This window comes from Dromiciops gliroides, chromosome 3 (assembly GCF_019393635.1).
Source record: "Dromiciops gliroides isolate mDroGli1 chromosome 3, mDroGli1.pri, whole genome shotgun sequence".
In the NCBI taxonomy this organism is placed as follows: domain Eukaryota; kingdom Metazoa; phylum Chordata; class Mammalia; order Microbiotheria; family Microbiotheriidae; genus Dromiciops; species Dromiciops gliroides.
Window position 1 is genome coordinate 350,167,454 of NC_057863.1, and position 26,116 is coordinate 350,193,569.

A 26,116-nucleotide genomic window follows, 5' to 3' on the forward strand; every position below is an offset into this window, starting at 1 on the left:
TACCAAGATTCAGATTCAGGGGTTAAAGGAGTGGACAATTTTAGATTGGTTTGTGTGTTAGTAGAAATTCATATTTAAAATTTGGATTCAGTTTGGAATTCAGCAAAGTAGAATAGTTCGTTCAGGTATTTGGTTTACAATTTATCTTGGTGTGAGATGTTAACTAAATGCTTTTTTCCTGAAACACCCAGGAGATTGAGCTCAAAGCATTGTTGGTAGCTGGGTATTTGCTTATTTTTCTCTTTTCTTCACGGATGTGTGATTTTATCTGTAGGGGTACTCCCACAATCTTTGCATCACAACCTGTTCACAATTTACAGAATAATCTTTGATAGCAGGGACTGTGTTTTGCCATTTTTTTGTATCCCTAGCACTTAGTACAGTGCCTAGCTCATAAGGAGATGCTTAATAAATATTTGTTTGCTGAGAGGAACATGGGATGTAGCTAAACTCTCTGGTATCTTGATACCCCTTTACTTGTGTTTCAACATCTATGACAAGCTAAAAGGGCAGGTCCATGTGCCTTGAATTACCTCAAGAGAAGTTGCTCTGGTTTAGACAGGCTCTTAGGTGCCCAATGGAACAAAAGAACTGATTGATGTATTGATTGGGAAAATGGGTTCTTCCATTAACTGTTACTTGGGATGACTTCTTATATATCATCCCCACAGGATGCTACCTTCTGCTGAATAGACCGTGCTAATAAGGGGGAATATTGTAAATGTGCTATGCTCAGAAAGTCTGACTATGTATGCAAACTGAATAGGAGCATAGAAGAAATTACCTGGATAATTGAAGCCCAAACTAGGGATTTAACTCAAATGGAATATTAAACCTTGTCTGGTCATGGTGGGGAATGCATAGAGCCCTAGAAATATGAGTAGTCATCACATTCTTATTTTAACAACTTTAGTCAATTCGATGCAGTTCAATAAGCATTTTCTGAGCTTTAATCTATGCTGAACTCTATGATAATCTTCCCAAAGTACCATTTTAACCATGTCACTCCCTTGTTAAAAGGCTATTCATGGGGGGCAGCTAGGTGGCGCAGTGGATAGAGCACCGGCCCTGGAGTCAGGAGTACCTGAGTTCAAATCCGGCCTCAGACACTTAACACTTACTAGCTGTGTGACCCTGGGCAAGTCACTTAACCCCAATTGCCTCACTAAAAAAAAAAAAAAAAAAAAAAAAAAAAAAAAAGGCTATTCATGGCTCCCCATTTCCTTCCACATCAAATCTTCATTTCTTTGCCTAATTCTTAAGTCCTTTTACAATTACAGCCCAGCCTATCTCTCCAGTCTTATTTCCCACAGCTGTTTAGCTTATACCTTTCATTCTAGTAAGAGAAGTCTTCATTCTCTCTCTGGTATGATGGAAAGAGCACCAGATTTGAAGGAAGGAAACATAGACTTATACCCTGGCTTCAACACCTGTTAACTGAATAACCCAGGTGTGTGCTGGAGCCAGCTTGAATTGACTAAAGAGAGATGATTATTAAATTTTTATTATGAGTATTTGTACCTTCAAAATTGGCAAATGCTACAAATCAGGGCTTGATTTATTATTTGGTTGTTTTTCTAGACTTAAGAAAGAGATGGAGGTGAAGCTAGGTGGCACAGTGGATAAGGCACCAGCTGTGGATTAAGGAGGACCTGAGTTCAAATCTGGCCTCAGACACTTGACACTTTCTAGCTGTGTGACCCTGGGCAAGTCACTTAACCCTCATTGCCCCACAAAAAAAGTGATGGAGAAAATGTGAACAATACAGATTTATATGTTATTTAGAGGTAATCGGGGTTAAGTGACTTGCCCAGGGTCACACAGCTAGTCTGAGGAAGGATTGGAACTCAGGTTCTCCTGACTCCAGGGCCAGTGCTCTATCCATTGTGCCACCTAGCTGACCCAATAATGCAGATTAAACTTAAAAGTATATCATATGTACATTCATTCCCCTTCCTCTCCCTCCTTGAAAGCTCATTGTTAAACATCTAACATACCCCTGGCTGTGGCCTTGAGTTCTATGCCTTTTTTTACCTGTTTCTTCTTATTTAAAATGGTGATAATAATACTTGAAAGGAGAACACTCCTTTTTGTAATCAATTAAACTGTCCTGCATTATAGTCTGGTTTTGAATGTGTACTAGTCTATCCAAGGGAGACTACAAGTCCCTTGAGAGGTGGGATTGCAATTGATTATTCTGTATCCCCCACAACAACTAGCATAGAACAACATATCAAAGAATGCAGCAGTCATTTGATGAATCTGTGTTGGTTGATTGATTGAGAAGATAATGTTCTTGACCTTGAGTCCACACATGAGAAGTTACTAAAAGCACTAGGGTACTCAATTCCTCTTGGATTCTCTACTCTTCACTCCCCTCCTCCATTTCTTGATACCTCTAAGCAGTATACAGGTGGGGATGTAGCTCAGACTTCAGTGAATAGCTTGGGAGGATCATTCTAATTCCTTTCACTTGTCTTTCTATTCTTCCCCTCCCACCTCAAATCCTTCCCTGGACTAGTTCCAGACAAACACAAAGTTGTCTTATAATTTGATCCATTTCAGACAAATGGACTCAGAAGAATCATGAGTCCATTTTCTTGTAAAATCCCTTACCTTGGGCAGTTGTTGGTTCCTTCCAAGGTTCTCATAGCCACATATCTCATCCAACCTTCTATATCATCCAATCTAATGAACATTTATTAAATAAATGCTTACGATGAGCAAGGATCTATTCTAGGTACTAAGGATACAATGACAAACTGAGAAGTCCCTGCCCTCAAAAGATTTATATTTTACTAGGAGGATAGATACAGCATGAAAACAGACAATTATCTACATGATAGTTTGAGAAGGTAGAAGAGAGTGCTAACAGTTAAGGGAGCAAAGGCTCCCTGTAGGAGAAACATAAAGGAAGCTAAAGATTCGAAGGGGTCGGAAGAAGAGGGACTATATTCCAGTCAATCAACAAGCATTTGTCAAGTGCTTATTATGTGCCAGATAGTATCCTAAGTGCTGGGAATACAGAGAAAGGCAAAAGCACCTGCCTTCAAGTAACTCACATTCTAATAGGAGAGAGAACATGGAAAAAACACAGAATATATACACTGCAAATGGCAGATACATACAAACTATACACCTACATATTATATATATAATTTATATATATATGCATGTATATATACATATATATATGTATGTATATGTATATATGTATATGTGTATATGTGTGTGTGTATATATATATATATATATATATATATATATATATATATATATATATATATATATATATATGAATATGACAGGTAATCCCAGAGGGAAGGCATTAGTCATATGATGGGGAGGGGGGAGCACTAAGCAAGCCTTCTTACAGAATGCATAAGGGAACCTTTGCAAAGACAGAGGTGGAAGATCATATGCCATGTATGAGAAACAGCTAATGAATCAGTTTGACTGAAATGGAGAGTGCATAAAATGAAGTGATGTGCAATAAGCCTGTAAAGTATATTGGACCCAGGCATGGAAAGCTTTACATGACACTCCAAAGAGTTTTCATTTTATCCTAGAAGTCATGGGAAGCCACTGATGTTCCCTGAGTGAGAGAGTAACAGGATACAATCGTCACTTTAGCAACTGGAAAGGATAGATCAGAGAGGGGAGAAACTAAGAGTCTCTAGTCACAGTATTCCAGGATTTTAAACAGTCTTACAGATGGGGAAATCGAGGTTCTGAGAGATGAAGGGGTTTGCCCATAGCTGTACAGGGAGGTAGGAGCAGGGCCAAGAATACAAACCCAGATCTTCTGGCTCTGAATCCAGTGTTCTTTCCAACTGTGCCACTTTGACTTAAGTTAATGTAGTCTGACTGGCCCCAGAGGGACCACCATGTATGATTCTTTATCATTTCCAAATGAGTTTCTTAAATACACACTGATGAGCAGATGATGTGATTCAGACTTTGCAAAATGACAACTCATGTTTATAAACTGCATTCCCTTGAGTCTGGGTCGAGGAGGAGAGAAGCTAACGCAAAATCTTGAGAGAGAACAACCCGTTATTTTTCGTTTTAGTGCACCAAGAAATGAAAACAAATTTTTGAAGTTTATGATCGTCTGCACCATCTGGGTAAATTGAGTTTGATGTTTTCAAATAGGCAACATCTGTGTGTGAGGTAGTGCAACCTGCTGTTCTACCCACAATTAGAGACTCTTTAGCAAGCAGAGACTGTCCTTGTGCAGGGGAGTCTAAAGAGAGAGTTGCTGATGGGAAGACCCTGCCAAGTTAACGTTCCAATTTCAATAAGAATCTGATCTGAAGAATAAGTTCTATTGAAACACGGAACACCTGGAGCAGAAAACATTCAATAATGAGGTTGGACTTGCCCTGGTAGCAGGTTGGAGATGGTGGAACTGCATGCTAAACAAAAAGAGAGAAGAGAATAATGCCTGGTTGGAATGGCACTTGCAAAGCCCAGCATGGGAGGAGAAAAGCATTGAGGTTATTGAAGTGCATCTTTATCAGGTTTGGGGTCCCTTCTCTGCCCTTTTCCTTCCTTTCAAGGTACAGTCTTCTTCTGTCCTCAGGCACGTAATGCCCCTGTACCTTCCTTCCTATTCAAATCTGCTCTTCAGAAAGATATAAATCCACTTATGCTGAAGTAGTAATGAGGTAGAAGCTCCAAAATGTTACTGCCCCTTTGGGGGTATTTATATTATAAAAAAGGACAAAGTATTAAGACAATGAAATGAAACTCTAAGGGTAGAAGTTCAAGTAAAAACAAATATGATTATGGTAGTAGAAAGGAACTGTGGAAATCTCTTCTCAGAGAGAACCACTCTTAAGTATAACACATATAAGACTAGTCCCCTCTGGTTGAATCCAGCAGGGAAGCAAGCAAACTAACATAGAAATCACATTCATAACGTAATGAAGGGATGGAAACTTGATACTACTGTGACTGCAGGAGCTACCTAGAGACCTTGCCCTGATCTGACTTCGGGACCATTGAAATACATCTTTGTGCAAATTATTCTAGCTCTTTCTGGAGAATGTATAGAAGCAAGATAAATATAATCACAATTAAAGCTCAGTTATTATCTTATAAATCACTGGCCCTGGATCCAGGAAGACCTGAGTTCAATTCTGGCCTCAAGACACTTGACACTTACTAGCTGTATGACCCTGGGCAAGTCACTTAACCCTGTTTGCCTCTGTTTCCTCATCTGTTAAAGGAGCTGGAGAAAGAAATGGCAAACTCTTTTATTATCTTTGCCAATAAAACCCCAAATGGGGTCACCAAAAGTTAGACACAACTGACTAACAACAACAACAACAACATCTATTTTATTTCAGGTCACAAAGAGTCAGACATAACTGCAACAATGGACCAACAAAAGGGATTCTGAGGGATTGCAATGTATGATTCCATAGATACAGCTAGCCTTATATGTAAGAAGAGGAGGTGACTATTTCTGGAGTGGTGTGATTATAGGACACAGAAACAGCTTTTGCCCCTAGTCCCACATCATCTGCTCCCTGAGGTCTAAAACTCCTTCAATGAAGGGTAAAGCTTTCCATTTCACAATTTGAATTAATGCTTAGGGTATAAGATACCCCTGGGAAAGTATCACCATCTTTCCAGTCACCAGGTTAATTTCTGATAAATCGGTTTAGAATGTCTAGAGAAAAAAGACCCAGGATAGGGTCTTAGGGAACACACAGTTATGGGGAATGATATTTGATTCTCTTCTTTAAAATCCTGACTATTCTAGCTTTGACATATCCTTTGTGTCTATTCCTTTCTTTCTATTCTTTTTGATACCACTCCATTTTAGGGCATTTTGACCTCTCCTCTGGTCTACTGAAGTAGCCTTCTAAATCCATCCAACAAGCATTATTTGGTGATACACACATATAGTATATGTATATGTATATATATATATGTGTATGTGTGTTTATGTATGTGTGTACATATATGTATGTATGTACATGTGTATGCATACTTGCCGCATTCATTGCCAGATTAATCTTCCTAAATCACAATTATAATTATTCCAGCTACTACCATATCACCTACTGAGAAAAGTCCAATGTCAGTAGCACAAAGTCTCAGAGTTGAAAAGGATCCCAGCAGCTGTCCAGTCTGACCTACATCCAAAAGGGAATCCCCTCTACAATACATCAAAGTGCATGAAGGTCTTGAGTAAGGAGTAAACCATTGTCTCCCAAGACATCCCATTCCAGTCTTAGAAATTAGAAACTAATTAGACTGCATCTCTAATTATTAGAAAGTTTTTCCTTACATCAAATCTGCCTCTGCAGTTTTCAGCTGTCACTTCCAAGTCTGTCATGAGAATTGACACTAGACAAGTCTCATCACATTTTCACATGATAGCCTTCAGATATGTGAGGCAGTTATCATGCTTTCTTACCCACGTTCTCTAAGTTAAACACCCCAAATTCTTTCAAGTGAATTGCATATTTAGGCCCTTCAGCATCCTGGTCACCCTCCTCTGGCTGTTCTCTAGATTATTGGTGTCTTTCATGAGATGTGGCACCTAGAATTCAACAAAATATGCTGGTGCTGTCCAGCCATCTCTCTACATAGACCTAGGAATAATGTTTTAACAAAGCCTAAGATTCCATTCTCAATCACAGTTCACTTATTTTGAAACTGTAGTAGTAGTATCAGGAGTAAAAGTGGTAGGAGGAGGAAAAAGAAGAGGAGGAGGAGGGAAAGAAGTGATGGTAGTAGTAGCAGTAGAAGTGATAGCAGTGATGGTAGTGGTTGTGGTGGTAGTACTACAAATAGTAGTAGCCAAGTGCTCACATGATGCTCAGAAGAAATGATACAAGGACACTCTCAAGGTCTCTCTGAAGAACTTTGGAAATAATTGTGAAATATGGGAGACACTGGCACTGGATCACCCAGCGTGGCATGCCCACATCAAAGAAAGTAGTGTGCTCTATGAGCAAAGCAGAATTGCAGTAGTTCAAAAGAAACATGAGATTAGAGACATCTCCACTCCAAATGTTCATATGGACTATTTGTGTCTGACCTGTGGTGGAGTCTTCCAAGCTCATATTGGTCTGATCAGCCAGTTGGACACTGTGCCTTGACCCAACATGGTGATTTCATTTTGGTCCTTCTTCAAGAACCAAGGACTACAACCATGGTGGTGGTGGTAGCAGTAGCAGCAGCAGTAGTACTGAGGGTAGTGGTGATAGTAGCAGCAGCATTTATATAGGGCCTTAAAGTTTTCAACCCACTTTACAAATGGTATCTCACTTTATCCTCATAACAACCTTGGGAGATAACTATTATTATCTGCATAAATAAGTAAAGAGAGACAGGCGGAGGCTAAGTGACTTGCCTAGAATCACATATCTAGAAACTGTCTGAGCTTGGATTTGAACTCAGGTTTCCTGACTCCACATCTGGTTCTCTAGCCCCTATTGCACCTAGTTGTCAGCCTAAGTCTACAAAGAATCCCAGATCTTTTTCAGATGACCTACTGCTGAGCCAGACCTCCCTGTCTTATACTTGGGAATTTGACTTTGGAACCTGTGTCAGACTTCACATTTATCTGTATTTATTGCCATATTATTAGGACCAATCTGACATTCTATTCTACTGATATATTTTTAGATCCTGCCTGTCATTTGCCATTTATGACTCTTCACCTTCTGGTCCCAGTCTATCTCTCCAGCCTGCTCACACAATTCTTCCTCACACCAGTAAAACTAAAATACTCATCATTCCTGTTCTATTCCTTCCTACCTTCAGGTCTTTGTTCCTCTTTCAATGGACATCTCTACCATCTTCATGTCTTGAAATCCTATCTATCACAAAAGGCACAATCCAGATACAAGGCCTTCCCTTCCCACCCCAAGCAGCACTTTGATAACCCCTCTTCATCAGCATTTATCACATTCCATTTTGTATCATTATTATTTGTGTATGTTTCATTTCACCAAGCAGGACTATAAGCCCCTGGATGTCAGAGATTTATTCTTTTGTTTCACAACATATATTTATGGTGATCTGTATCCAGTAGGTGTTCAATAAATGTCTATTGATTTAATGAATATGAACTACACTGTGGTTTGTAAATCTTCAGTGAACACTGATAATTTCTTCTCCACTAGGGAGGAATAACTGAGAATCAAAGATGACATTTTGGATGCATTGTCTTCAGTCACAGACATTGTTAGGTATAGAGTACAATATTGATCCAAATGCATGTGTGTTGGCTTGGCTGTTTGTCAATCAATCCATTTAAAATATTTATTTAGTGCCTACTATGTGCCAGGCACTGAAGATACAAAAATAAGAACAGAAACAAAAATAGATAAGGAGCTCATCTATTTTATCTAACAATAATTAACATTCCTCTTCTCCTTCAGGTAGTCAATAAATCCAGCAATAATCAGTCAATAAATATTTATTAAGCCTCCACCACATGCCAGGCACTGTACTAAGGTACACAAGAACTTCCTTCTTTCACAGCTCAGCTCAAGTATGAAATCTACAATGATTATGCCAACCCTCTTCAATGTCCTCCTTCCCTGTGTCCCAGTCTTATACTACCCAATGAAGCACCTAATTATATGCATAGACTACTGAATTTGAAATCGGAGGACTTGAGTTCAAATTCTGCTTCCGACATTCACTAGCTGTGTGACCCTGGGTGGATTAAACTCCTTCAACCTCAGAAGAGGATAATTATAGCATATACTTTACTGAGTTGGTGTGAGGATCAAATGAGATAATATATGTAAAGTACTCTTTAAAATACTATATTAAACATCAACATTAAAATATTATATAGCATCATAGTATGAAACATTAAAATACTATGGTGTTATATAGTATTTTAATTATATATTATATTAAATATTATATAATATTTAGTTACTATTATTACTATCTTCTACCATTTGGTTTTTGCATACATGTTAGCCTTATCTAGCAAATGGATTGTAAGTGCCTTGAGAACAGTAGTTTTGTTTTATTCTTCTACATCTCCTAAAGCTCCAAACAGAAGGCCAGGCATACAGTGGTTCTTCTAAAGCATGATGTGAAACTCCAAGAGAAACAGGAAGATTAGCAGGAGGATTCCCTAAAAGCTGCATATTGATTTAGCAAATCACATGCTAACTTTAATTTGTTTTATCATATTTTTTTTTTACTTTTGTTAAGGATTTTCCAATTATGTTTTAATCCAGCTAGACCTCACACACACTCTGGAGTATTGCAGACCATATGTTTGACACCTCTCTTCTAAGAGGTAAAAGAGTTTTTAGATGGAACACTGGTGATCTTTAAATCAAAGAATCCTTTGTTTATTACCTTCTAGGTCTTTCTGAAGGATAAAGGATCTCCTTTAGTATTAAGGAGAGAAAGAAGCCATGTAGGGGACAGGGATGAACCTCTTATTTGAGCAATTCTGTCTCTATTATCAAAGACACCAGAGCAGATATCTTAGTTATAACCTTCGGCTCTCTTGATTTTTGTACCCCCTGCAGGAGCTTCTTCAGGAGCCATAGACCTCTTGCCTTCTCCCAGTGCAGCCACCAACTGGACAGTTGGACTTCTGGTGGACAATAATGACATGATCTTCAAATTCGATGGCAAGCAGGGTGCAAAGATTCCAGATGGGATTGTCCCCAAGAATTTAACAGACCAGTTCACAATCACCATGTGGATGAAACATGGCCCAAGCCCTGGAGTGAGAGCAGAAAAAGAAACCATTCTCTGCAATTCAGATAAAACTGGTGAGTCTTTGTCATTTTTCTTCCTCAAGAGTTTTACTGTGCAAGTTCTGAGGTGGGCATGAATGGTCCCCAGCTGAAGGGATTATTGGAGGGGAAAGTGGAAACAACAGAGAGAAAGATGACAGTGATATGCCCTTCAATATGCTTACATGTCTTTTTTCACTCCACTTAGTTCTCAGGCCCATGGGTACAGTAGCATCAAAGGAGAAGCCTGCTGACCCATGAAAAGATTGAGCCCATTATCTCAGTCTCATCAGCACCAAGTTCTTATCATCTGAGCTAACAAAATATAATACATGATCCAGTACCACGCAGCACAAAAGTCATAGGCAGTAGGTTCTAGCTATACCTTGCAAAGTCCTGTGGGATGTTATTTAAAGTCGTCATCCTGCATTTATTTTTGCAAAGTGTTTTCCCACTTATATAATTCAATATTTCAGGAGTCCTCCTTCTCCCCCTGCCTGTGAGGTCAATAGAGCAGTCAACAGTCATTCCCATTTTGGAGTTGAGGTCATAGAGACAAATTTTAAAAAAGAAAAAAGAAAAGAAATTACATATTCAAAGTAATATAATTACTGACAGAGCCAGAAATTTGAAGCTCCAAGCTCTTTCCACTAAACCATGTTACCTTTATTTGTTCAGTGTAGACAACTGAAAAAGATAACTAAACCATTAAGAAATGGTAAGGAACAATTTTCTGGATTTTTAAGGATTGACATAGAATAAACCGTTTAAAGCTAGCTCATGCCTGCCACCCACATTTATTCTCCTCCTTTGACTTCTAAGAGGTCTTTAAACATTTATTTAAAAAAAAAAACTCCTTCTATCTAGTCCCTGACCAAAGTGAGAAAGAGTCCCTCCTTCTTGTCTGATGAATTTTTAAACACTGATAAAGAGAATCAAGTAAAAAAGAATGACTGTCCTGACTGGAATTAGTACCTGACATCAGTTGCCAATTCCTTGGTTGTTTGTAGCTGAATTTCTGAGTAATTTGTGTTTAGGCGGCAATTTCTCTGTTCCATCCAAAAACTCTTTAGCTATAAATTATCCCTTAGATAGATCCAAGGTCTCTCTAAGCCCTAAGGTGTGACCACCCCTTCCTTTATCTCTCTCTCAACAAATTCCAAAGGTAAAGACTTGTTCTGTACAAACAGCATCAGAAATAATGCAAGTGATAATAACTACTATTTGTGATTTAATCAGTGTCCTCCAGTGTTTAATTATCTCTGTAGGGATACTATCTGTAATTTATAGACTTACCAAATTAGTTAGGACATTAAAAAGTTAAATGACTAACCTATAGTCACACAACCAATGTATGTTAGACTTGGGACTTGAACCCATGTTTTTCTACCTCATAGGCTACCCCTCTATCCATTGCCCCATGCTGCCTCTGGATTGGCTTTAATGTTGGCTGAGTGCTTACCATACATTTTAATTAAGCCTAACAACAACTCCATAATATAGGAACTACAATCTTGATTTTATACATGAGAAACTGATGTTTAGAGAGGCTAAATTACTTGGTAATTTAATGGTTAGAAGGCAGCTAGGTGGTTCAGTGGATAGAGCACTGGCCCTGGAGTCAGGAAGACCTGAGTTCAAATATGACCTCAGACACATACTGTGTGACTGTAGACAAATCACTTAATCTCTCTCTCTGCCTTAATCCACTGGAGAAGGAAATGACAAAGCACTCCAGTATCTTTGCCAAGAAAACCCCAAGGACAGAAGGGTGTACAGGATCACACAAAGTCAGATACAACTGAATAATTGAACAATAACAAACTTAATGGTAACTACCAGAAGCAGAATTTGAATATTGTTCTTTCTGACTTCAAGCCTGGCACTAATGGTGTGGCACAAGGAAAATGCTCCATTTAGGCTATGAGTAATTGAGCATACTGGACTGGAGCCTTAGCAATTATCTGAGGACTCTGACCAACGACTGAAATCTAACAGGCTGATTGAGGCCAAAAATCTATGTCCCTGTGTTTGATTTAGCTCTTCATATATAAAATAGCACTGAAAAGCTATCATGATCTAAAGATTAAGGCACTCTGGCTCAGTCATCAGGTAACTATCACTGTGCTAAGAGCTATTGGCCATTAAAAAAAAAAGAAGGTTAAGTCAAGGTCTCTACTTTAAACAGATTATGGTTTTATTCACTAGATAACAGGAATATAGCATAAGACAATCAGAAAATAAGGACTAACTTTAAATGCAGTCGAAGTTCAGCAAAAGAAGAGACCAGAGGGAGCTAAAGTGGCTGGATGGAAAACTTGAATTAAAGATTGAATGACGGATATGATTTTGATAGTGGTTAGGGGGAAGAAGGAGTTGGGGAGGGCATTATTTTTTTTGTGGGGCAATGAGGGTTAAGTGACTTGCCCAGTCACTTAGATTGAGTTGGGGAAACCCTATGACAATATCCATCTTAATAATGAATAATATAGTTAAAATTAGTCCAGTTATCCTAAAAAGAAATTTATAACTATGCCCCCAAAGTTATTAAACTGTATATCCTTTGACCCACAACCCCCATTACTAGGTCTATATCCCAAAGAGATCAAAGAAAGAAGGAAAGGAACCACTTTTTGTGGCTACAAAGAGCCAGTAAGTAAGTGTCAAGTGTCTGAGGTCGGATTTGAACTTAGGTCCTCCTGAATCCAGGGCCAGTGCTTTATCCAGGAGGGCATTATTAACAGAAGGAATGTTTGTTTGTTTGTTTGTTTGTTTTAAAAAAGGCTAAAGATATGAGAATGAATAAATCAGTATGACCTGTAAAATGACAATAAGGAAACTGGAAGACAAGATTAGGTATAGGGGATCAATAAGAAGGTAGGCTGGAGCCAAGTTATAGCAAGAATGATAGGCAGAATTTAATTAATTAAGAAGTCCCTGATGAATAGTGAGGATAACAGTATGGGATTTATGGGATTCACTCTGGAGAACTGCAAATGGTGGAATCTTTCAAGTATATCCAATTTGGCCAGGTTACTGTGGACGGAGCCACAGCAAATAATGATGAGGCATGTCAGTTTCATACTGTTGCCCTTAAAAACATCTACACTGGAATTTCAAGAAGGTTGGGCAAGTAATACATGAAAATAATCAACAGAAGAATTATTAGAGAAGATAGTTCACTCAGCCCTTGTTAGGAAGTTGAAGAAGAGGGTTAATCTCTAAATTAGCAATTCCTCTACATTTAGAAAATATATTATGTAAATTATACCCCAAATAGTAAAAGATCACATAAGCATTGAATGTATTAGCAGTATTGGCTTAACATTCAAGGCTTTCTTGTAGGAATTTCCTTGTGGAGTTTCTCGTTTCCCTCCCTTCCATGTCAACATGTTACATTCTTTGTCCTGGAAGGTATATTAGAGATAATAGAGAACAGAAAAATGTAAAATCAGTTTCTTTTGTTAGTTAAGCCAAGTTCAGCCATCCAATTAAAAGCTGCTTCTTTGATGGACCTAACATATCAGCTAATGTTGATTTGTATTTCCTTCCTATTTTGTCCCCCAGAAATGAACCGACATCACTACGCCCTCTATGTGCATAACTGCCGGCTTGTCTTCCTTTTGCGGAAGGATTTTGACCAAGCAGACACTTTCAGACCAGCAGAGTTCCACTGGAAGCTGGATCAGGTATTTATTTGCCTCCACTTTGTTAAATCTCCTGACTTTGCTAGAGTTCCAAGACTGGTCTACTTTGTACCAGTGACCATTAACAGCAGGATCCCAGGTTTCTGGCCTCTTTCTAAGGTTTGTTTTAGAAAAGGTTTTAAAATGTCAGGTATCTCTTATAGCAGTAGAAATTATGGTTGGGGATAGAAAATAGCAACTTTAAGTACAGAGTCTATAAAAGTCACATTGTTAAAACTAGACAAGGCATGGAATTTCTTAAGTTCACATGTTGGTAGCCCCTAGGGTACAGGGAACATTTTGGTGTTGATGGTTTAACTGCATTAGTTTAATATTTTTTTCCAATTAACAAAAATCCACCTTCTGTCCTTACCATCTTCTATGACCCCATTGAAAAGGAAAAACCAAACCATTGTAAAAAAATATATATGCAGTCAAATAAAACAAATTCCTGTATTAGTCAAAAAATATATGCCTCAGTCCATCATGTCAGGAAGTGGAGAGTAGTCTTCCTGAGTACTCTAGAATGGTGGTTGGTCACTGTGTAGACCACAGTTCTTAAGTCTTTCAGAATTGTTTGTCTTTACAATCTTGTAATTGTATCTTTTTCCTGATTCTCCTCTTTTCTTTCAGCATCAATTTATACAAGTCTTCCTAGGTTTCTCTGGACTTACACTTTTCATCATTTCTCTCAGTACAATAGTATTCCATCGTATCCATATATTACAATTTGTTGATCCATTCTCTACTTGATTGGCATCCCCCTTGGTTTCTAGCTCTTTGTAACCACAAAAAGTGTTGCTGTAACAGGGGTCCTTTTCTTCTTTCTTTGACCTCTTTGGGGTATAGACCTAGTAATGAGGGTTCTGGGTCAAAGGATATACAGTTTAATAACTTTGGGGGCATAGTTATAAATTTCTTTCTAGGATAACTGCACTAATTTTAACTATATTATTCATTATTAAGGTGGATATTGTCAGGGGGTTTCCCCAGCTCAATCCATCTTGGTAATATCAGGGTTCATTGATACCCTATAGCTGTATTGCCACCCTCTGTATTCTTTAAAATATTATAGTTGATTGCAAACACATAGCTAATTGAACAGAGAAAGAACCATAGAAGAACTCTTCCACCTAGCTCATTTGTAGAGGAATGGTTCCCAAATGAGTCACAAGATTGAGAGGTAACTTTCCAATGCTGAATAGGAAAGGACCCTCCTTGATTCAATGCTATAGACTCAAATAGTCACACTGACTGATTTGAAGAGGTGGCATTAAAATCAGAATCTCTTTATTGGAAAGTGACAGAAGTAGCCATAGGAATCATTGCCACACTTGGGGACGAGGATGAGGGTGGGGCTGAGGTACAACCCCAGGCTCTGGCAGGAAGACTGGTACCTGGCTGCATATGACCTATTTTGACTAGAAATAGCAGTTATGGTTCGAGCCATACCTGGAGTGTTTGCACTTGACTTGTACTTCCTCCCTTCCCTTGCCAGGGAGCCATGAGTCAGAAAGAGCCTGCACTGGCTCTCCAGTGAATTTTTCCCCTTTTCCAAGGATGAAGCAATAAGGGATTCTAAGAACAACCCCCTAACCTCCCTGGTCAGAGTCTGTTGTTCTACTGGCAGAGAAGTGATCAGAAACCTATTTCTTACTCCCTCCTTCCCCTTTCTCTTCTCTTTCCCCTCTTCCTTCATTTCTCTTCTCTTCCACTGCTAAGAGTTGTCAGGGGGAAGTCCTTCTGCTTGAGTTCTGGCAGGCCCCATTGGGCTCAGGATAAATATTGATAAATTATATGTCTTCCCTTCACTTGTAAAATGGGGATCATATTTCTTGCCGTCTTAATGGGTGGGGGAGTAGCTGGAAGGAGAAAGAGAATTAAGCACTGAAAATAAAAAAATTTAAATTAAAATAATAATTTTTAAAAAATTGTATGTTTTCTACAGTTAGCATTACTGTTAATGATGCTATTTTCATTTTATAGGAATCATTTTTGATAGAATGGCCTATCCATTCCTGAGATAGGAATTCTCCTAGAGTTTATATGCTCATGATCCTCAATCAATACCTCTATCTTTAGAACAAAATAGGGTCATTATTTCATAAGGCAAAGCCATGGGAGGGTGATATGACCAGAGCTTAAGAACTCCCAAGAATCTTAGGACACCAAAAGCTTTGGGGGGTCTTGCAGACACTCTATTTAGGAGAAGTTGGGCACTCCTTTCCCTTTTAGCAGGTTACATAGGCCTATCTTCCATCCAAATGATAGCATACAGTGTGAGTGCATTTTTACATCCCAGTCATCATTTATTTCTTTTGAGCTTTGCTGTCACTCCTCATGTGATGGTGCAAGTTTAGTTTTGGTGACAGGAGGCTCAGAGCAATAACTTCAGGTCTTTGATGAAAAGATTAACATGGAAGAGAAGGAGTGCTGTGAGTGTTCCTCTCTGAAAAGGAAAAGCTGTGACTCATTCCTGTTTCCTGATTTTTTATCACAAGGACCATGGCATTAGAGTTTTCAAAGAGAAATGAGGGGGCTTGTTGGAGTCAGAAGCTTTGAAATGTATGTTTCTTGATGCTTCACACTCTCTGGGTTGTAGCTGTATCATCACCTTACTCTCCAGGTGACTGAGTTACTGGTGGAAAGATCGACTTGAAGCTGTTATCACAGTTGCCATTGATTTTTATTGGGGGGGGGGGGACAGTGTTGGACTATTCTTTTCTGCAGACTTGAATATCAAAAAGGCATTTTAAGAATTCCAGCAAACAAAGGGAGGTAGTGACCCAAAGGATAGAGAGTTGGGCCTGAAGTCAAGAAGACTTGAGTTCAAATGCAGCTTAAAACCTTAGTTGTGTGACCCTGGACAAGTCACTTAATAACTGGCAGCTTCAGTTTCCTCACTTACAGATTGTAGCTAATAATAGCACCTACCTCATAGGGCTGTTGTGAAGAACAAATAAGATACTATTTTTAAAGTGTTTAGCATAATGCCTAAAATAGTAGGCACTTAATGGATCTTGTTTCTTTCCTTCCCAAGAGAACATGATTGTAAAAAATCCCCTTTTTTAAATACAAATAGACTCTCTAAAGTTTGCAACATTATTTTCAATCTCTCATACAGGAATTTATCCCAATCTCAGCCCTGTTGCCCAGTGACAGTCCTCAGGAAATTAGGAAGTCAGTGAAGTAGTTCTTAAGAATCCCCCTAACTTCTATTTATTATCCCTTTCCCCTTCAGTGACTCAGCTGCTGCCTCTCACCTCCCTCCAGTCTCCTGTATCTTCATGCTTCCCTATGACTGACCAAAGCATCTCTACTGCATTGCCCTCTCTCTTAAGGCCTGCCCTCTCTGTTCCCTCCCTTCTATCTCTAGTGCCCTATGTTCCAAAATTAGTTCCTTCACATCAAAGTACCCATTTCCTCTGAACTGGGGTTTTAGCTAAGAGTTAAGAGAAAAGTATATCAGTAAAATGTAAATGACAGCAAGGCTCCTTACTACTTCTAATAGCATTAGCATTTTAAAAGAAAAGCTACTTCCTTAACCCTAGTACCTCTTTAATTAATGGAATTTTAGTGAACATGAGAAACTTCAATTGAGAATTGCATAGCCTAGGGAAGATCTGAGGGTCCAGTCAGCAAGCAGATATCTACCTTCTTCATCTACAGGTGGTGTTGTTCAGTCCTGTCCAACTCTTCCTTTGTGATCCCCATTTGGGGTTTTTTTGGGGCAAAGATACCAGAGTGGTTTGCCATTTCCTTCTCCAGCTCATTTTTCAGATGAGGAAACTGAGGCAAACAGGGTTAAGTGACTTGCCCAGGGTCACACTGTTAGTTACTGAGGCTAGATTTGAACTTGGATTTTCCTGACTCCTGGCCCAGCACTTTAACCCTTGAGCCACCTAACCACCCTTCATCCATGGGTAGTATTGGCCATTCTGTGGACCTATGACTCTGTGGAAAGTTCTATTTACATTGATACTGTCATAACTATAGGTGCCCATGGCCTAGTGATGCCCATTCTCTTGGCAGTCAAAATAAAATTGCAATAGAATTACAGATCTTTGAAGGCAATCTTTGTATCTGTAATTCCTAGCATAACACCTTGCACATAATCAGTGCTCCATAAATCTTTGTCGAGTTATCTTTAAATGTTTAATTGTTTTTTATATGCTTTCATAGCAACCCTATCCCTCCTCCTAGAAGTGCTCTATGGAGCAGGGTAAACTGTGTGTTGGGGAGGCAGGGAGGGGAGAGTAAGGAGAAAGGCAGTACTTGGAGGCTGGTCTTCCTGACTTCAAGGGCAAATCTCTATTATATCACAGTTATATAACTTCTGCATGCCCCCCAGGCAGTGCTCTAAGCCTGGAAGTTTTGGAACAGTTACTCCTTGTATTAGTAGGAGGAGTTTCTCACCTGTGTATTTGTGTGTATGTAAAATCTACAGACCCAATAGCATTGGTAAACCTGGACCTGATTGAAAAAATGCTAGCTTCTGGATTGTCCACATGGGCTTTTAGTACTCTTACATACAAGGCACAAGGGCAGGGTTCCCAATATGCCAATGCTGAGATTTCTTGGAGGGCAGAGCCAAGATGGCTGAGAGAAGCCAGGAAGTTGCCTGAGCTCTCCTGAGTTTCCCTCAAAAACAACATTAAATCAAGCCTCTGAACAGATTCTGAAATGACAGAACCTACAAAAAGACAAAGAGACACAATATTCCAACTTGAGATAATTTAGAAGACTTCAGGAAAGGTCAGTCTCATTTGGGCAAAAGGTGAGTGCAGCTCAGCTCAGTGCAGTGCAGCATGAAGGGGATCAGGGCAAATCAACAGGAGGCTCTTGGCCATCGTATGGCAACTGAGGCCCCTTGGTCCTGGTTCAGCAGGCTAGTGACACAGCAGGCCAGTTGTGAGAGCCACTAGCACTAGTAGAGAGGGCAAACTGCCACCTAAAGAACCACTCACCGGACAGGAGAGCCTTGGCCAAGCCATCCCAGCACAGGGAGAAGGTCTAGGGCAGTGAAGAATCCACAAGCCATGGAAGTCTCAGAGTAGAACTCCAGTGACCTGGCCCCTATCTCCCAGCAGAAGAAGCTTGCAGCAGTGGCCCCTGTGCCCCAGTAACAAACCTCAACTTTAAAGGTTAAAAAAATATATAAGCCACAATATGAGTAAGAAACTGAAAAGGGTCCTTACCATTGAGAGCTTCTCTGTCAAAGGGAAGACCAAAATACAAATTCAGATGAGAACAATATCCTCAAAATGTCTATGTGTGAAGCTTCAAGGTGGTGAATTGGTCTCAAGAACAAAAAGCCTTCTTGGAAGAGCTCAAAAAGGATTTTAAAAATCAAATGAGAGAGGTAGACAAAAAAAAATGTGAAAAGAAATGAGAGAAATGAAAATTACACAAGAAAATTATATAAAAAGAATCAACAACCTGGAAAAGGAAGCAGAAAAATTGACTAAAAATACAATTAGCCAAATGGGGAAAACAATTTGTTAAATGGAAAAGGAGGTGGAAAGGTTTACTGAAGAAAATAATGCCTTAAAATTTTGAATTAGGCAGATGGAAGCTAATGATTCCATGAGACACCAGGAATCAGTCAAATAGAATCAAAAGAATGAAAAAATAGAAGAAAATGTGAAATACCAATATGTCAATGTTTCAGCCTCTCCAAGTCATTAGAAAGCTTTTAAAATTAGGAATAAGGACAAATGTGTCTATTGGACCTAAGGTGACTGGGGTCAGCAAATGTTTAACTAAAGTGAGAATGGAGTCAAAATGTTGATCAAGTGACCCCTGCGCAGTTGAGTTTCCCCTAGCCCACTTGATGAAAGCAAGGATTTAATAAGATATTAAGGTCTTAAGGGAAGGGTAATGGAAGGTTTAGACTTTCTTGTTCCACTAGGAGATATAAAGAAGTTCCTCCATTATTAGGAGAATCTGAGGAAATTATAGTTTCTAGCCATTGGTTAGTTAAAGGACTATCCATACCCTTGATTGACCTTAAAAAGCCATCCAGCATTGCAGACATAGATACCCTCTAGGGAGTAAAGAGGAGAGTCATCCCTGCATGTCAAGAAAAAAGATAGGTATGGAAGAAAAAACCATCTCTTGAGAGAGAATTGCTCTTTGCCTTTTCCCTTTTACTTCATCCAGAGTCTGGTGTGTCTATGGCTGGGCATGGGGGGTGGGAGAAGGGGTTAATTCTTTTTACTATTGTTTATGTTCTGCCACATAAGTAAATGCCTTTGCTCTAAGCTGCGTCAAGAGGATGACTATGACAAGTAAATTCATGAGTGGAAGCTTACAAGATAAGTTTTTAGGTAAGTTGATCCACAAAGAACATTGAACTGGGTGTAGCTTTATTCCAAAGGACTGTATCTATAGCCGAGAAACTGGTAAATATGTATACACAAATGCCAGTTTCCCCTCTACCACAACGGGTAGATATGCTTATATATTTAAACAAATTCAACATATATAGTTATATATTTATAAGTGTGTATATATGTATATAAATATACACACATATATAGATGCCTATGAAAGAAATAAAGCAAATTAAAACTTAATTGATAATGGTAATGTTCTGAGATTCTTACTACACTACTTGAAGTAGCTAAAAATGCCCTAGGATGTTTCCAAAGGAGGATGAGAATGACTGATATAACCATATGGTTTTGGAATTAAAATTAAGTGAGAGAAAAATACCAATTTCTGGGAAAAAAATTCACAAGGAACATCCAACACGTAAACTGATTCATGTATTTGAAATGTGCACAAAGACGATCTTTGTTTGTAAATGAATCCCACTTTGATGAACTTTGCTGTCCTATTCAAAATAATTGTGTTTAATGATGTGGGTTTTTTTTTTGTATCGCTATCACTTCCCTTGGATATTTTACATATAGTATATGTGTATAAGTATGAAATATGTATGTATGTATATACACACATATACACATACTTATTTGCACATTTGGAAATCGGGAGTTGTTGATGAAGCAAATGATGTTTTATTTTCATCATGAAACTATCACCTTGAGTCAGTTTTCTCCATGTGAAGCAAAATTTAATTTCAAAACAAAAATTTCCTCAAAAGCAACCAGAACATTGTATTTGCTACCACAACACTCTGTGCCTCTTGTACCAATCATGTTCCACTTTGTGTCACAGGACTTTTTTTAACCTGTCTTGCCTCTCTGGGTTATAGGCTCCTTGAGGTCAGGGACCATGTTTCATTTTGATTTGTATTTCCTTCAATATTTAGCACGGTGCTTTATACATTAAGTAAACATTTGTTTAATTGAATTAACTCTGGACCAAGGTTTTGTCTCTGACAAGAACACCAAAGAATAGGTAATGGGAGAGCATGGCTATGGTTTCCTTTGATATTAATCTACAGTGGTTAAGGATGTAGGCCAAACCATGTCCTTGTCATGATAGAGACCACTAGACTCCTCTAAGCCAGCAAACCTGTCTCTCTGTAGCTTCTAAGATAGAGAATTATTTTCCCTTCCACTCTTCCCATGTAATTATAACTGTATCAGTAGTTTCTCAAGATAATTTAAATTTAATTAATTTTAAATTCCTTAATAGTATCTTACTAGAAGAATATGTTTAGACTTCCTTATAGGTAGTAAGATCTCTATCACTAGAGGCTGTGAAGGAGAAACTATTGAAGCAGTAAGGAAGATTCCTTTTCTTCAAATTGGACTATATATTGTCATTTCCAGCTCTCAGGGTCTCTAATTCTGTGATTAGGTGAATGTCTGACAGTTACTGAGTCAAATGTTATCTGTTTGTTCTGAACACTCAGAAGAAAAAAATCAGAGATGAAGCTGCCTTAGAAAATACAGTAAAAACATTGAGATACTATATTGGTCTGATGATTCCTTTTATGAAGTCAGCTCTAAAATATCATCTCTTCTCATGCTCAGAAACTTACTAGAGCTTTGTTCAATTTTGATCTTTATAAATTAGTCTGAATATCATATTGTAAGTTTTACAATGAATTTTTACCAAGGTCAATAAAATGGTGACCTAAGCAGCTATCATAATAAATACTATTTCTTATCTATCATGCATGAATTTGTCCAGATACAAATGAGTAAACAATATGGATGGTTCTTAAGACATACAATCCAGTGGAATCATTCAGGTGTTATTTAGATGGACTAATGAACTACTTACTCACTTTAGTTGGGGAGAAAGATAAAGTCTACATCTGCACATCATGAGTACAGCAGAGAGCAACATGTCAGGCCCATCCATCTGAGACATCTTCCTCTTCTATACCTAGTTCCTACATGCAATCAATCATGTGGCTAAGATAAACATCGAGAGTCAAAAAGGACTAGATGTTTGCCTTGGCCATGCTTTTCTGCACATAAGGTACATCCCAAGTGTGGAGAAATGACAGGCACCTCAAGGGGCCCACCGAAAGCTTCTTGTATGCCTGCCTTGTATTAGCTTCTTGCATGTCTGCTTTTCATGTTACTCCCTCTGCTAATGGCACAAAAAGGCAAACTGTCAGGTAACCCAAGCATCTCTATCTCTGTCTCATGCATGCACAAGATTCACCTGCAGGCTTATGGAATCTTTTTGTCTAGAATCATTACTTGTAGATCTTGGGCTGCTAATAGCCAGCAGCCTCAGCCCTATGACCAGAACTGACCAGTCCTGCTTACTAGTCCTATTTGTTAACTAGCTCCCCTCCCCTATGTTCCAGATTACTGATCTTGTTTCTGTACCTCTTTTCCCCTTCCTCCCTTACTTTGTCTCCCTGGATTTGTTCTCTCCCCTGCTTAATCTATGATGACTCCCTGAACCATTCTACTTTGCTAAACGTCCTGGTCTCCACCCCTACATTGGTAGCCAGTTTTGCTCCATTATCATCCCCCATCATGATATAATACAAATGTCTATTCTCCTAGTTCTTTTCCATGCTGTTTCTATTATCATATTTTATCTAATCAATCAACAACATTTATTAAGCACCTGCTATGTGTTAGGAAATACGCTAAATTCTGTGTATACAAAAAGAAGCAAAAGATTGTTCTTGTCCTTAATCAGCTTACAAGCAAATTGGGGAAAGACAACATGCAAACAGATGTATACAAAGCAAGCAATATACAAGATAAACAAGAAATAATTAAAAGAGGAAAAGCATGGGGATTTAGAAGGTTTAGGGAAGTCTTTCTGTAGAAGGTGGGATTTTAGTTGAGACTTAAGGAAAGAGGGAGAGCCAAGATGGCAGAGGAAAGACATTAAACACACAGAGCTCCTGACACAATTTCCCCTGAAATAGCAATAAAACAACCCCTGGAGCAGCAAAACCCACAAAAAGATGGGCTGAGATTATTTTTCCAGCCAAAGTCAGCTTAGAGGGGGCAAGCAGAGTCCAAACCTGCGATTATGCCAACACAGTCCCCAGGCAGACTGCTCCAGAGAAACTTATTCCTGAGCCTCCGAATCAGCTGCAGCACCAGCGTCTTCTGGAACTAAGCTTATAGTTGGGTAAGAGGTGCTGAATGGTTGGCCAGGGGGAAAAATACAGAGGTGTCTGAGGAAACTAAGGAGGAATTTGGCTATCCCACCCCAGCAGGGAACCAGGTAGAAATCTTGCCCAGCAGAAAAGCCCAGGTGGAGGAGGGGCACAGACTCATCAGAAGCTAAGCACTACCACAGCACCCTGCTGGCTGGTTAATTAGCAAGTTGGCCTGAGGTTATCTTCAGACCAGAGAACAGTCCAGGTGAAAGAAAAACATGCCCTCCCTCAAACCAAAGCACCTGGGACCCTCTGAAGCATTGGACAGTGTAACTTGGAAGTAGGGCCCCACTGTAAGAGGGAGTTAAAAGTCAAGTAAAAGATGGCAAGATGAGCAAGCAAAGAAAGTTGAAAATTATTGAAAGTTTCTTCAGCTACAAGGAAGATCAAGGTGCACTCTCAGAAGAGGATAACAACCTCAGAGCCCCTATATCCAAAGCTTCCAAGAAAAATATGAATTAATCTCAGGCCATGGAAGTGCTCAAAAGGGACTTTGAAGAGAAAGTAGGAGAGATGGAAGGAAGAATCTGAGAGGTAGATGAAAGAATGGAAACAGAAATGAGAGCGATGCAGGATAGTCCTTAGAAAAAAGTCAACAGCTTGAAAAGCCAAATGGAAAAGGAGATAAAAAAGCTCTCTGAGGAAAATCATTGCCTAAGAATTAGGATTGAGGGGCAGCTAGGTGGCGCAGTGAATAAAGCACCGGCCCTGGATTCAGGAGGACCTGAGTTCAAATCCGGACTCAGACACTTGACACTTACTATCGGTGTGACCCTGGGCAAGTCACTTAACCCCCCCATTACCCCACAAAAAAAAAAATTAAGAATTAGGATTGAAAAAATGGAAGCTAGTGACTTTATCAGAAATTAAGACACAGTAAAGCAAATCCAAATGAATAAAAAATAGAGGGCTATATGAAATATCTCCTTGGAAAAACAGCTGACCTGGAAAATAGATCCAGGAAAGATAATTTGAAAATCATTGTACTACCTGAAAACCATGGCCAAAATAAGAGTTTAGACATCATTTTCCAAGAAATTGTGAGGGAAAATTGCCCTGATATTCTAGAAGAAATAGAAATTGAAAGACTCCACCAATCACCTCCTGAAAGAGATCCCAAAAGGAAAACCTCCAGGAATATTATAGCCAAATTCCAGAGCTCCCCAGTCAAGGAGAAAATACTGAACACAGCTAGAAAAAAGAAATTTAAATACTGTGGAGCTACAGTAATGATAAAACAAGATCTAGCAGCATCTACATTAAAGGACCGGAGGGCATGGACTATGATATTCCAGAGGGCAAAGGAACTAGAACTACAGGCAAGAATAACCTACCCACAAAACAATATAATCTTTCAGAGGAAAAAATGGGACTTCAGTGAAAAAGAGCAGTTTCAGGCATTTGTGATGAAAATACCTGAACTGAATAGAAAATTTGATCTTCAAATACAAGACCCTAGAGAAGCATAAAAAGGTAAACAGGAAAAAAAATCATGAGGGATATTAAAAGATTAAACTGTTTACATTCCTACATGGGAAGATAATACTTCTAACTCATAAGAACTTTCTCAGTATTAGGGCAGCAAGGAATACACTTAGAGGACACAGGTCTGAACTGAATTTGGAGGGATGATATCTGTAAAGCATTTATTTTTGGTTTATCTTTATTTTTTGTGGGGCAGCCAGGGTGGGGTAGCTTATGTCTGGGGCCAGATTTGGGCTCAGGGCCTCCTGGGTTCAGTGGTGGTGCTTTGTCCACTATGCTATTTAGCTAACCCATGATGACATATTTAAAATAAAGTTAAGGATAAAGAGGGAAGGGTGCAAGAAGAGAGGGCAGAGTAGGGGAGGGGCAGTCAGAAGAAAAACACTTTTGAGGAGGAATAGGATAAAAGAAGATAGAAAATAGAGTAAATATGGCAAGGGAATAGGATGGAGGGAAATAGTTATGATGATTGATTATAATGGCAAAACATATGGTACCTACTTTGCTGGGCTATTGTGAAGAAAATTCTTTGTCAAGTTTAAGGTACTATATAAAAATTGTGATGAACAGGATGCTATCAGAAAAACCTGGAAAGACCTACATGAACTGAAGCAGAGTAAAACGTACTGTATACAAAATAACAGCAATAGTGTAAGATGATCTGCTGTGAATGACTTGGTAATTTTCAGCCATGCAATTATCCAATATAACTCCGAAGGACTTATGAAGATTCTAATCCATCTACAGAGAAAGAACTGATAGTATCTGAAAACACATTGAAACATAATTTTTTTTGATAGTTTCTTAATCTGAAGTTTTGTTTTTGTCTGTTTTCTCTCACAACCAGGGTAATGTGGAGATGTTTTCCATGACTACTCATGTATAACTTATATTGAATTGCTTGAGTTCTTGGGGGGGGGGAGGGAAGAAGAGAAGTTGAAACACAAAGTTATAAAGAATTGATGTCAAAATTTGTTTTTACATGTAATTTAGAAAATAAAATTCTAAACATCAAAAAAGAGATAAAGAGACTTAAGGGAAGCCAGGTCAGTCAGAGAGAATGAGGTAGAGAGTTCTAGACATGGGGGTCAGACAGAAAAAATGCCTAGTGCTGAAAGGAGTGTCTTAGTTATGGAACAGCCAGAGGAAGCCAGTGTTATTGGATCCAAGAGTATACTTCATAGTGTAAGGTATAAGAAGGCTGAAAAAGTTGGAGGAGACTAGGTTTGATTGCCAAATAGAGCATTTTGTATTTGCTCCTGGAGGCAATAAGAAGCCACTGGAGCTTACTGAGTGGGGGTGGGAGGTAAGGTGGGAGGGAGTGTGATATGATCAGACCTGTGTTTTAGGAAAACCACTTTAGTGGCTTAATGGAAAATGGATTGGAGTGGGGAGAGACTTGAGGCATACCCATCAACAGTCTATTGTAGGATTGTGATGTGAGGTTATGAGAGCGTCTGTACAAGGGTGTCAGAGGAAAGAAGAAGGTATCTTTGATAGATTTTGTGAAGGTAAAATTGACAGATCTTGGCAACAGATTGGATATGGGGGGAGTAGGAGGAGAGATGGTGAGGAATCCAGAATAAGTTCTAGGTTGTGAGCTTGAGGGACTGTAACAGGGAAGGTATAAGTGGGGAACAGCTTAA

The 26,116-nt window shown here is 38.9% G+C and overlaps 1 protein-coding gene across 1 annotated transcript in view; it reads left to right on the top strand.

Moving 5' to 3' along the window:
- Positions 1-26,116, top strand: part of CLSTN2 (calsyntenin 2) — a 983,983-nt gene that overhangs the window by 833,126 nt on the left and 124,741 nt on the right. Inside the window, exons 7-8 of the mRNA XM_043992716.1 lie at positions 9,531-9,779; positions 13,311-13,432. Of these exons, the coding sequence (XP_043848651.1) occupies positions 9,531-9,779; positions 13,311-13,432 (371 nt within the window). The remainder of the gene's footprint in view (positions 1-9,530; positions 9,780-13,310; positions 13,433-26,116) is intronic.